Source organism: Columba livia, chromosome Z (assembly GCF_036013475.1).
Source record: "Columba livia isolate bColLiv1 breed racing homer chromosome Z, bColLiv1.pat.W.v2, whole genome shotgun sequence".
In the NCBI taxonomy this organism is placed as follows: Eukaryota; Metazoa; Chordata; class Aves; order Columbiformes; family Columbidae; genus Columba; species Columba livia.
This window is the reverse complement of record NC_088642.1, coordinates 57,120,952-57,134,635: the sequence shown is the minus strand read 5'-3', so window position 1 is coordinate 57,134,635 and position 13,684 is coordinate 57,120,952. Positions and strand designations below refer to the sequence as shown.

General features: G+C 40.9%; 1 protein-coding gene across 2 annotated transcripts in view; it reads right to left on the bottom strand.

Moving 5' to 3' along the window:
- Nucleotides 1-13,684, bottom strand: part of MAMDC2 (MAM domain containing 2) — a 64,669-nt gene that overhangs the window by 6,903 nt on the left and 44,082 nt on the right. For both annotated transcript variants that reach the window (XR_010468973.1, XM_065045963.1), the window contains exons 9-10: nt 13,324-13,589; nt 616-709 (exon numbers count right to left, since the gene is read on the bottom strand). Coding sequence is in view for 1 of the 2 variants with exons in the window: in XM_065045963.1 (XP_064902035.1) it covers nt 616-709; nt 13,324-13,589 (360 nt within the window). In the remaining variant the exon portion in view is untranslated. The remainder of the gene's footprint in view (nt 1-615; nt 710-13,323; nt 13,590-13,684) is intronic.

The window sequence follows — 13,684 nt, the reverse complement described above, 5'->3', positions numbered from 1 at the left end:
ATTGTCAAATCTCAAAAAGCCCCAGAAGAGGGAGTTTGGGTGACTTCAGAGACGTTTGCCTGTGCACGTCAGAGGTTAAAGTCTTGCTCAAAAACATTCAGTTCCTCCCACTCCTGGAGGAAGAGTTGGACTTGTTTTATCTGTCTTCATTAAAGAACAGCAGCTCAGATAAGGGACTGTGTCTTGGCCTTGCACAACTGCACTTCTGGACCAAAAAGAATAATGCTGTGTTTCGAAAATATTGCTTTTGGGTCCACTCCTGGTTTCCTGAAAGCCATTTGAAAACAACTTTCCCCTCAGCTGGAGTGTTTTGGGTTTGGTTTTGTTTTGTTTTAAATTGTAATGCCCCCAAAGAAACACTCCCCTATATTCAACCACACCACAGACAGTGAAGTTAATTAGGAGTCAGGTGGCACCCCTGTGAAAAAAAAAGCTAGTCCTTGCTGTTATGTATGCTATTGCAAAAATAAGACTTATGCAATAGTAATTGGAAAAATAAAAGAAACCACAGTGGGATGAGGGAAGCTGTAGGCTAGGCTTGGAAAATGAAGGTATGCGATGATCTCCTACTAAAAAGGGTAACAGCTGTTGGACAACAAATATTCACGGTCTTACCAGCAGCCTGGCAGCTTCCCAGGCTCAGTGATACATCATCCAGTGCCACAAGCCCACAGTCCCAGAAGCTTTTACACCAGCTGACAAAGACAACCTGCAATGCATCAATAAAGTTTCAGGTATCTAGCAAAAGCTGGCACTGTTAAGATTCTGAAATTTTAGGGTTTTACAAATGCACTAATAATTTTTACATCTACAGAAAAGAAATAATGAATCCACTTTGGCTTGGCACACACTAATACTGCCGGTCAATGAAATTTCAAATACAGCTGGGTTTAGATGTATGTTTTCATTCAACAGAAAGTGTTTTCTCACTTTTACAGGCAAATTATGTATCTCTGTATGTAGCTTCCATTTTTTTTAGGAGTGTGTATATGTTCTAGTGTATAAGCAAACATGACTCACTGAGGCTGTTGTGGTTTTTTCCCCCCAAAAAACCAACATGAACAGCTCAAATGTCTTATCTTTACAACCAGGAGGTTTTATCCACGGAAAAATAAATCTGAAAGAGTAACGCATAGTGGTGGCCAAGAGAAATGGTAGTGGCAAAAACCAAAGAACAATAGACATGAGATGAAACTACTGCATAAAATGGGATTATTCAGAAATGACACAAGGTTGTGATATCATAGAGCAGGAGGCTGGTGTTCATTATTTACATCATTCACAGTGTTCATCTGGGTTTGTGAAGATTAATAATAGTGTCCAACATGTTTTAATTGACTACACATTAATTCTGCCATGGAAAATACATGTCACTCATGAGACCACAGAATAAAATGTAAAGAAACTGTGAGATTCCCAGTTGCCTTTCTCCCAAGGTTGACAAAGATCTATTGGAATTACAGAAGACACAATAAGGTTTATTTTGTGAAAATACTGCTGGCAGTTTTATTTCCCTAACTACTGCAAACCATCTGTATGACCACTGGGGTTATGACCATAATTTGGGAGGAACTTTTCAAAACAATTCCTTTGTGATGAGGTCTGAGGTAGTCACTGGAGATGGATGAGTGTCACTTCTAACGGTTTAACACTCTGCAACAACTTTAAACACCTCAAGTTACATATTTGAGTTTAAATGTTGACTGACAGTTTGACGATACCAAAAGCTTGTTAAAAGTCATTAATGCATTATTTAATAGATCGCTTTGCTATGTAAAATTTATTTACCCATCTGTATATAAAACAACCTGGGATATCACTTCAACCCTTAAAGCATGCATAGGTTATGCTGCTGACGATGGAGACATTTCCAAAACCATTTTCTATTCTGATTCAGTGCTACCAATCCCAGTAAGAGCGACTATCTGTGTTACACACCATTACAGGTGTGGGCTTGGGAAGTGCCCCTGCACAGCATGCACAATTGCCCAGTGTATAGTGGCATAAAGCTAGCTGTTGGGCTTTGTTTGGTTCGGATTGGTTTGGTTTTTTTCCCTGTAAAGCTGCTCCATTAGCCTTAAGGTTTAACAGGACAAAAATTGTTTCCTATTTTGTAAGCTCATTACCAAGAAACACACATAATCTATTAAAAAATGGTAGCATCTCTTGAAATCAAGAATACTGACGTTGGGTAGACGTCATTCACCAGACTTTTAATAAATGCATTCTGGTGAACATTTGTAATAAACTAAAGACATACTATAGTCCCAAACCCAAGAATCTTCAGAAAACCACATATGAAAGGGTGAGGTCAGTCCTCATTTGTGAAACAACATTTCTACACTCTGGACTCATGTTGTAAGTCATGCTTTCCTATTGACATCATTGGGAGCAGGATCAAGTTCTTTATTCTTAAATTGCAATAACTTGTTCCATACAAGGTATGTGATTACCCACTGGATCCTGCAGAAAGCCCTCCATTTCAAAAGCATCACTACAATAACTGTTGGTCTCTCAAAGGCCCCTGAACCGGTCGCCTTTGTACCATAAAGGGTTGATCTGTTTCAGTGACACTTATAAGCTTGTTCGGCTTTGTCATGTGTCGTTGCAGTGTTACTAATTCTCCACTTGCTTTTTGTGGTGTTGAGTGACACTTTGCCATGAGCAGACTTTGTAATTGCACAGGGGTGGGGTGGTGGCACTTGTGCTTGGGAATGTGGAGTTTCCAGTACTAGCTATAGCCTCTGTACTGAAATTGTTCATTGTCTTCTTAGCTTATTTTGTTGTTATATTCTTGATTTAGATTTAAGTACTAGGGGGGTAGAACACATTTTTACTCACAGGTCAAATTTATTCACTCTTCTTTTGTCCTAAATGTCCTTTTTTGTCGTAACGGGACACCTTTGACTATTTGAACTTTAGCTACCAAACTGTATTTGGATTTACTCAGCTACTCATTTTCACCCTATGTCAGATCTCTAAATCCTTTCTGCAGTCTCAATAGGACTAATCTCATGATGCTTTAAATTTGTTCTTGCCTTGAATGAAAATATTTCCTAGGTCAGTTCTTCCAAAAGAAATTTTTATGAAGTTATCTCATGCCTTGGATAACAGAATAGGGGCTTCTTTGTGCTCAGCTCACACTTTGTCATAAACCATGACAGATGAACAACATACCAATTGTTTCAAACTAGGTAACAAATCTTCCCGGGCTTGCAGGCGGTCTTGGAGGCTAGATTAAAAACATTATCAAATGCAGGCAGTTGTTGCCTGTGTTACTAAAAAATAAAACATATTTTCCTCTCATGCCTCTTTTTCTTCCAATAACAGGACACAGCCAGGGCAACAGTTTCTTTTCAAATCATTGCCCCGATTTCTAGAAGCTGGTTTGTTTATTTTGCAGTGCTTAATCAATGTTGCTGGCCTGCAGCTTCCAAGTATCAATAATTAGTTCTTAGCATTTATCCTGGATTACATCAGTAATGACAAACACCAGATGAGAACAACTGGTAGAGCAAGCAGGGTTTCACTTCTCTCATGACATGTTGTTGGGTTGTGCTGCAGACACCAAGGTGAGGTAGAAGGAACTTCTCATCCTGGGCACTCTGCATCTCTACAAGTAGATGTGAGTGAAAATGTATGCATACGAAATTCACCTGCTTTTGGAGGACAAGAAAGAGTAGTACATGCAGCAGGGTACCTCTGTCAAGAAGTGCAAGGAAGGGCTAATGGGGAAGCTTGTAAAAGGCGGTTTGGAGGGAGCTGGACTGAGAACAGGAGAAAAGGAGAGGAGATGCGCTCAGATCTGTAGGGGTTCTTTGTATTTTCTTTCCTGCTTGTTTATCGTAAAAAATACAGTTCTTGTTCAAGTAGAGAGCCAGACCAGCCAAACAAAACTGTGACAGCAGCCAAATCTGGTGAATTTAAAGCAAGCTATGCCTCTGCAGCAAAGTAATTTACCTAATTCCATCCTAGTGAATATTCCTAGGTATAAAAGACATCCTGTATATCACTATAGACACAAAATTCAGTCTGTCACTTAGACATGTATTTAGGTTCAACTTCTCAAAGGACAAAGGCAGTTATAGTGGAGTCTGAGGTGGATTTTTGTGGGAAGCAACCATTGTAGTTTCCATACAGTGACACAAACCTCAGTATTACGAAATGAAAAAATAATTCAAGCACCAGAAACAAAAGTGCAACATGAAACAAAGAAGCAGTTTCCCAAAACAGAGAGCCTGACTTTTTAGTCAGTTATGCTTGTGCACAGCCATATAAGCATGTAAGTCAGGGACCCAACACTGGCACAGGCAATGGGAGAACCATTCTCATTGTCCCAGGGCTGTTTGATACAAACATTATCAGTGCAGCCCAAATTACTTTTAACTAGTTTAATTAAGCTAGATTTTAAATGGCTTGTTTTTCTCTAGCTTAAACAGTCAGAAGTTCATTTATCAAGAATGCAAGTAAGCTATTAAGCCAAAACTAGAATGTCTGCAAGCTTCTGTCATTGAGAAGAAACTGATTTAAAATGGCACTCGCCAGGCAAGTCCAGTTTCTTGCCATGTAAATACAATAAGCTTCTATGGGAAAAGTAATGGATTATGAAAGCTTCTACATAAATAATTGGATAACATTGGTAATAAGCTTGTGACATTTGAACAAATGTTTTTGAAAATCTTTCCTGTCCAAGGGCAAATGGGTTGCAGAAACAATGAAAGAGAAACACAAAGAACAACCTAGGGCCACAGGCTGTTAATGCTACATCTATATTTAACTGGATTGCACTGCATAGTAGGGAATACTGCCTGCACAGAAATGTATACATACCACCAATATCCCTAGCTGTCCCCCAGGGCCCTACTAGATTTCCAGAAATCTGCCATTATGGCTCTATCCTCTTAGAGAAACAGTTTCTGTGTCTCTTTTTATAAGAGGGAAACATTCTTGCCTTTGGACTGGGGAGGCTTGTCAGATGATGAGGCCTCATAATATCAAAAGATTAAGTACCCAAAACAAAACTTGAGCAAAAAAAAAGTAAATGTCAGTTAACTCTCACAGATACCAAAAGGAGGTATGTAATATTCTATGCAACATATCTCCTTGCTTAGCTACTGTGAAGATGCAGGCCACTGAGGTAACGCTTTCTAACCTCAACAATTTTTACAGTTTACCGTATATTGTTTCCATAACTGTATATTAAACACCACAGACAGTGAGGTACACATTTTGCAAGCAGTAATCCTACTGTTCACAGACCCTAATGTTCGTATGTTAAATAGGCATTTCCAGTGACTGTTCTTCAATAAATTTGTTTTAGAGGTGAGAGAAGGAAGGACAGAAGGGACATGCTATGAAACTGCAGCTCATTCCAACCTCTTTAGGTTGCATACCTTATTGTGGGAAGACTGATCAAGGGTTGTGTCAAAATAGTACCAAAAAGCTCCTTTATTTGACACGAAGGTTTTTCAGAGGAGGAAGCAGAAGAGATGAGGACTAGGATGTCTGCCTTCCTCCACTCGATACCTGACTGGAGAACTGTGTCCTTTATACTAGTGACTTGATCACAGGGATCTAGTACTTCATCATATATCCAAGATTGCTTTAGTCATTTACCCATGACTTTGGTAGATGAGTGGAAGACACAAATTTCTCAGCAGCAAAAAGAAATGCTAGAATAATTTAATATTGAGCATCGTCACAATGATGATGTGAGAATAAAGGTCCAAAACCCCTCATATTGAGCCCTAGGAAAGTGGAGGGGTGATAACAGTTGTTTAGGGTAAACAGTACAAGAAACAAATAAACAATAAAGCTATTTGTGTCATTATGTGCAGCCCCCAGAGAGCTGAAAAGCTTCCTGAACTGGAGGTCACACCTGTACCGCTGTGTTTACAGTCACTGCGAGCTCTATTTTCTATTAATTTGGTTAATCCCTTCTTAAATGCATGTGTACTATTGGCCTCCACAGCATCCTGCAGCAAAGTATTTCAGTGTTTAGTCATTCCCCAAAAAAGTTCTCCCTTTTGTTTGTTTAAAAACATGTAAATATTGTAGTGTAACACGCAGTCATTTGATTTAGCTTTCTCACAACTGCAACTAAAATTAGCTATGGAGGATGGGTGAAAACAAACAGATGAACTCAAGGAAAGAGAGTGATGGGAAAAAAGCATCAGAGAGGAAGAAAAGTAGACTGAAAGATTGAAAACCCAAAAAATGCTGCCACAACTAGTCCGATGGAAGTAGGCTGAACTGTTATGATGCCAGCTACCGTTCTGAGGATTTGTTTTTCAACTCTGTGGGAGGTATTCAAGTGCTACAGCACTAGGTAACATCACAAAAACTTGCATGAATGGATAAACAAGAGATGTTTGCTTTTGAAAACCTCAGCTTCCGAATGGTGAAATGAATCTAGCAGACATGAACAGAACTGATCTAAGCAGACCAAACTGCACTCAAACCTTCATTTTAACCTACATATTTGTGAAGTTGCATAAACGGAATATCTTCCCATGGTGGCATATACACACAAACGCACCCATCGTATTCGAATGCAGATTCTTGCTCCATGGTGCACATGAGCATCTCTAGGTTGTGTATGCCACATGTTAATTTTTCTTTTAGTTAGCTCTGACATTTTCCTGACATGTAATGGCTTGGAAGATCAGTTTCAGTACATTCAATCAGATAAAACAAATCTACATATTTCAGACGCAGGTTATTATGCTGCCCTTTAAGAGGCTTATACAACAAATCATGAAGAGTTTCATTTGTTTTAATAAATACTAGGATTTTAAAAATTCATTTCTTCTTTCTCATATTTATTCTTTGGGCACTACAGAGTATAAACAATACTGCATGTGTATATGATGATAGGTACTTATGCTATCTAAAAGAGAAAGTGCCTCAAGTACAAATTGAGACATTAGAATTTTTTATTTCCTGCCTTCTAACTAGCATGATATAGCCTACGTATCTGCAGTATGTACACATACATACATACATATGTATAAATGTTTATGATTTGCTTGGCTGGATCATACCCACCTAACCTTTTCAATGAGGTATTTTCAAAGTGTCATATTAAAGCTGTTGGCCAGCTTCATGTTTCCTGCTCACAGAACTCAAGCCAACAGTCTGTGCCAGACTGCAGTTAGCTAACTCTGAAAGAACTTGTAAAAACCATTACACAGACCAAGAGATGAAAAAAATCTGAGCCTTTTTATTGTCCTGCTGCAAAAAAATGTTATCAAATTTAAAACATATCAGACAGATTTTGTATTGTTTTTGAAGCCTTGGGAATAGTGTTCATAGCAGAAGAAGATGAAGGACATAGGTAATCAGGTATCTTGGAACAATTGTTTTCTGGCTGCAAAATTATTATGACCTTCAGGACACCCCAGCCAAAGCAGCATAACGACGGCCTCGCTGGCTTCACTGGCCGTGAAGGAACTGCAAGAAGACTGTTTACAGTTTCCACAGGCGCTGACCCAACCTACATGTCACACCTAGTAACCCAGAACTTGACCAGCCAAACTATTGTGCATGCCTACAACTTCTTATCATCCAAGTCTAGACATGATGCATCTCAGATGGGCACATCAGCCACTACATCTGTGTTAGAGGAAAGGTGGTAGCCTCATTTTATTTTGAGACCACCTCACTCCATTAAAAGACTGTTATTCACTTGCTTATAACAGTGCCAAGACACAATTACTTCAGCTCAGACTTTCCATGCTGGGTCCTTGCTTCAGGCTTGTTTTGGAAGATTCAAGCAAAAACAGTTCCATCATTTCTGAGAAAAAGACTAGGGAAAAAAAAATTATTTTGCCCCTATTTAAAAAATTCTTTGAAAAGCCTGGGCATTCTTAGGCTTTGGAGCAGGAGCATGAAAAGTGCCAGGGTTTGGTCTTTGTGCCAGAACTGTGCTTTCTGTCAAGTCATTAGTGTTTGAAAAACTAAAATTTGCAAAAACTGGGACAAGCTGGGCAAACAGATGGGGACGTGGACAGGATTAGAGGGAAAAAAACTGGACTGTCCAGAGCTGAGGAGCCAGGAGTATGATGGGGAATATAGGGGTTTGCTGCCTGCAGGGAAGACAGATAAGATAAAGCTGCATCAGGAAGGAGGCAAGACACACAAGGACATACTGGAGGAGACAGGACGAGAGAGGTCAAGCTTCAGTGAGCTTTTTTCTCTCATATTTCTCTATACTGTCAGTCCCTCCAGAGCCTGAAGTTTAATCCCCTGGCTTGCTGGTTCCAACCACTCCTTGCTGTCAGGCAAACTATACTTTGATGCACTTCCACTTCTGGCCTGCTCTGAAGATGACCATTCAAGTGTTCCTGGTCAGCTATTTCACTCCGTCCTAGAAAGACACATCTTTGCAGATAACTAACCTAAGTGTTTATATGATGCCACACAATGCTCCTTCATTTTCCTTCTGTTGACTTAGAAAAGAAGAAACAAACAAAATAAAACATGAAAGGACTTTTTAAAGCATTATGCTTGTAGAGTTGGGCATGAGATTGCAAGGAAAAGCCAGAATCGGGTTATTTTCAATCAGGTGCAACTACATTCAAGACTGCCTGTGAATATCACAAGCAGACAACATGTAACTACACCAGTTTTTCACTCCTGCCTTACGGAAAGCAGAAACATGCTTAAACTTTGTCATCACTTGTATTTTGTATGCTGCCTTCTTAGCTCTAAACTCATCTTGATAGACTTTTCCATATTAACATGCTTCGCAACATTGTCTTCCATATAATATTTGTCTAAAGTTTACAAACTGATGGTGTATAGACATACATAGACTTCATGAAAACCATTAAATTGTTATACAAAGTTCAGCACATTGGAGCCTTGTGCATGTTTTATTATGTACCAATGGCATCTACTATCTATACAAAACTGCAACTCAATCCCTATTCTAAACCTAATTCAATCTTCCAGTCCAGGAGAAAAGACAGTGTGAAGAAATAGGTTTAAATCAAGGCTAAGGTAGAACTTCACCCTCACCTCCCCAATATTGGATAAGGGGTGTCTGTGTTACTACAGATCATTGATGACAACTTCTTGACCCAGGAGGTGGAGGAGCCAACAAGGAGAGGTATGCTGCTGGACCTTGTCCTAACAAACCAAGAACTGTTTGGAGATGCAAGGGCTGGGGGCAGCCTTGGCTGCAGCGACCATGAGATCGTGGAGTTCAGGATCCTGCATGGAGAAAGCAGGGCAATAAATAGGACTAAATCCACAGACTTGAGCAAGAAAAACCTTGGCCTCTTCAAAGGTCCTGCTTGGAAGAATCCCATGAGTTAGGGCTCAAGAAGGTAGAGGGTTCCAAGAGAGCTGGTTACTATTCAAACCTCACTTCCTCCAGGCTCAAGACCGATGCATCCCTATGGGCAAGAAATCAAATAAAGGGAGTAGGAGGCCAGCATGTATGAGTAAGGAACTCTTGTCAAAACTTGGGTGGAAGAAGCATGTTTATGTAATGTGGAAAAAGGGACAGACCACCTGGGAGGAATATAAGGTGGCTGTTAGAGTTTGCAGGCATGTGGTGAGCAAGGCCAAGCTATGCTTGGAATTAAATCTGGCCAGGGATGACAAGGACAATGAGAAGGGCTTCTTCAAGTATATCAGCAGCAAAAGGAAGGTTGGGGAAAATGTAGGTCTGCTGCTGACTGAGGTGGGTGTCCTGTTGATGGATGATAGAAAGAATGCAGAGTTATTGAATGCCTGCCTTGCTTCTGTCTTTACCACTAAGACAGGCCCTCAGGAATCCCAGACCCTGCAGGTAGGAGAGAAAGCCTGGCGAAAGGAAGACTTTCCTTTGGTTGAGGAGGATCAGGTTAGAGATTGTTGAGGCAAACTGAACATCCACAAATCCATGGACCCCAATAGATGCACCCATGAATGCTGAGAGAGCTAGCAGATGTTGTTGCAAAGTCACTCTCCATCACCTTTGAAAAGTCATGGAGAACAGGAGAGGTGTCTGAGGACTGGAAGAAAGCCAGTGTCACTCCAGTCTTCAAAAAGGGCAAGAAGGTCGACCCAGGAAACTACAGGCCAGACAGCCTCGCCTCCACCCCTGGAAAGGTGATGGAACAGCTCATTCTGGATGTCATCTCCAAGGATGTGGAGGAAAAGAAGGTTATGAGGAGTAGTCAGCATGGATTCACCAAGGGGAAATCATGTTTGACCAACCTGATAGCCTTCTGTGATGGTATGACTGGCTGGATAGATGAGGGAAGAGCCATGGACATTGTCTGCCTTGACTTCGGTAAGGCTTTTGACAACGTCACTCACAACATCCTCACAGGCAAACTCAGGAAGTGTAGGCTGGATGAACGCACAGTGAGATGGGTCACAAACTGGCTGGATGGCAGAGCTCAAAGGGTTGTGATGAACGGTGCAGAGTCTGGTTGGAGGCCTGTAGTTAGTGGGGTTCCCCAGGGGTCAGTACGGGGTCCAGTCCTGTTCAACCTGTGCATCAATGACCTCGATGAAGAGACTGAGTACACCCTCAGCAAGTTTGATGATGATACCAAAATGGGAGGAAGGGCTGACACACCAGAAGGCGGTGCTGCCATTCAGTGAGACCTGGACAGGCTGGAGGACTGGGCAGAGAAGAACCTAATGAAGTTCAACAAGGGCAAGTGTAGGGTCCTGCACCTGGGGAGGAATAATCCCAGGCACCAGTACAGGTTAAGTGTGGACCTGCTGGAAAGCAGCATTGTGGAGAGGGACTTTGGAGTCCTGGTGGACAACAGGTTGACCATGAGTCAACAATGTGCCCTTGTGGCCAAGAAGGCCAACGGTATCCTGGAGTGCATTAAGAGTGTGACCAGCAGGTTGAGGGAGGTTATCCTCCCTCTCTACTCTGCCCTGGTGAGGCCACATCTGGAGTACTGTGTGCAGTTCTGGGCTCTGCAGTTTAAGGACAAGGAATTACTGGAGGGAGTCCAGCAGCGGGCTACAAAGATGATTAGGGGCCCAGAGCACCTTTCTTATGAGAAGAGACTGAAAGAGCTGGGTCTTTTCAGCCTGGAGAGAAGGCTGAAAGGGGATCTCATCAATGTTTATAAATATCTCAAGGGCGGGTGTCAAGAGCATTGGACCAGACTCCTTTCAGTGGTGCCCAACGACAGGATGAGGGGCAACGGGCACAGACTGAAGCATAGAAGGTTCCATCTGAATATGAGAAGAAACTTCTTTACTTTGAGGGTGACAGTGCACTGGAACAGGCTGCCCAGAGAGGTTGTGGAGTCTCCTTCTCTGGAGACATTCAAAACCCACATTCTTGTGTGATCTGCTCCAGGTGACCATGCTTTAGCAGGTGGGTTGGACTAGATGATCTCCAGAAGTCCCTTCCAACACCAACTGTTCTGTGATTCTGTGAATTATGATATGATGAACACATGCTGTGTTTTCTAAAGCTCAATAAACTTCACTTTTTTGTGATATTTGAGGAATGCCTCCTCCACAGAAACATTTTGCAACTTGTTTCCATGGGAAAGGAGGCTTTCCCATCGCAAGACTTGAAGGATTCACTGAAGGTTTTTGAGAATTGCCAGAGGCCAACAGGGCCTCCTGCTGCAGACCACGGGGTTTCTTCCCTCCTGCAGACCATCAGGCTCAGAAGCAGTGAGGATATTCCCTTGACTTCTTTATTCTCCCCTTTGCTGCTCTCCCCATCTGCTCCTGCCTACAGACAGACTGGTAACTGCAGAAATAAAAGCTACAGTTCATGAAAAGCTTTCCATCCCAGGCAAGCTTCTTCACAAGTGTTTTAGATATAATACTTTCTAGGAAAACATAAAAATAGATCTTCATAAATTCATTTTGGAAAAGATTTTCCCTGTAAATGTCAGATGCTAGAAAAGCTGCCACCTCCAAGGCTATAAACCATTTTTAACAGTCATGCTCAGCTGTCATCACTACTCATACAGTGCATTAGGCTTCACAAGCTACCGAACATTTTTAGAAGTAATAAGTAATACATAAACAGGACATGGCAAAAGTATGCTATAAACATGCCTTTTTAACCAATACCTTTCTATGATTTAAAAAAAGAGAAAAACACTTCTGTGCAAATATTTTGGGATGATACTATGAGAAACTTTTCTATCATGCACTTACTGGGCAGTAAAAAAGGTTTGAAAATAAACTAGAAATTCTACTCTCTTTTATGCATAAAAATATATACGTAAAAATTCCATCAATTTTTTAAGGTATTAGATCTCTGAGAGAAAACACTAGCCAATGATTAGGACCGATATTTTCAGCATAAATTTCCCTTTGAACACAGTTAGGCAACATTTTTTTGATGAACATTTTCTTCTATAGTGTATATACTTTGAAAAAAACACTTTTTTTTTTTTTTATTCAGGAAAAGTTAAACTAAATAACTACCACCATTTTAAAAATTGCTTTATAGTGGGGAAACTGCCTAAGAAGTTTGTCTAGAATTTAGAAATATTGGAGTTACAAGACAAGTTTTCATTCATATATTCATAGTACTATCACACTCTGAAAAAAAGCTGGCTTCATCTCTGGGTCATCAGGTAGGGATCCATCTGGTCCTTCTTAGGTGACCCACAGATGGTAAAAATCCATTGCGGAAATCGGGATAACCGCAGAAGTAGTACCTACAAAAATTTGTGTAAAAGTCAGTCTTTGAAAAAGGGTGGAGATGAGGAATAACAGCAGCTTGAGGACTTACTCAAGAGGTGATGTGAAACATTCTGTTATTCTTATTAACTTGCTGAGATAACAAAGTGACCCCTCCAATCAGACATTGCAAATACTTCAAGACCATTGCTCTAAATTACACGGATTTCTGCTTCCATATTTTAACTCAGTGGTTGAGTTTAGGAAAGTAGTATCATCTCCCCATTTTAGCCAGAATTTACCAGCACTGATGTTCTAGATTGATTAAAAATCTGTAATTGAGTATGGTGATGAGAATCACATAGGAAAGAAACATGAAAAATGAGTGAACGTGAAGCCTGCTGAGAAACCAAGACACAACTGGCTCTAGTTAGAGCTCCTCAAGTGAAATCTCCACAAATACTGTAACGAAAGTAGAGGACACCGGGGCAACAGTGTTCCTGGTACGAAGCTCCTTTATCTGGGCTCCCATGAGAGCCAGGCTGCAAAGAAATACTCTACTTGCTACAGTACTACCTGGGGAACTCTATTTCACTTTGCTGATATGGCTCACTTAGGGTTAGCCCCTGGATAACACAGAACTCTAGAAGGAGAAGATAAGGAAAATCTCCGTCCAGAATTCGGCAGTTTAGAAGAGTTGGCTCTTACCTTGCAAGGCATAGGCTTTTTGAATGAGATCTCAGCTTGAGTCCAAACTCCCTTTGGAGAGTCCAAGACAGACCAGATTTTCTCTTGAACGACATGATTCTCCTCAAAGATATAAACAGCAAGAGTGCCACTCATTTTGAAAAACCCATATAAAGCATAATAAAAACGCAGACAAAACTGCATGTTTCCTGGAAGGGTCGGGCCGTACAGACGTCCAATATACCCGGGCTGTGATGTAAACTTCGTGTTCGCCAACAAGTAATAACCTGCAAGACAGCACAATTATGGAGTATTTCTAATACACAATCAGCACAGCTGATTTGCTGTTACAACAGCTTCCCTTACTGCATCAGACTTCAGT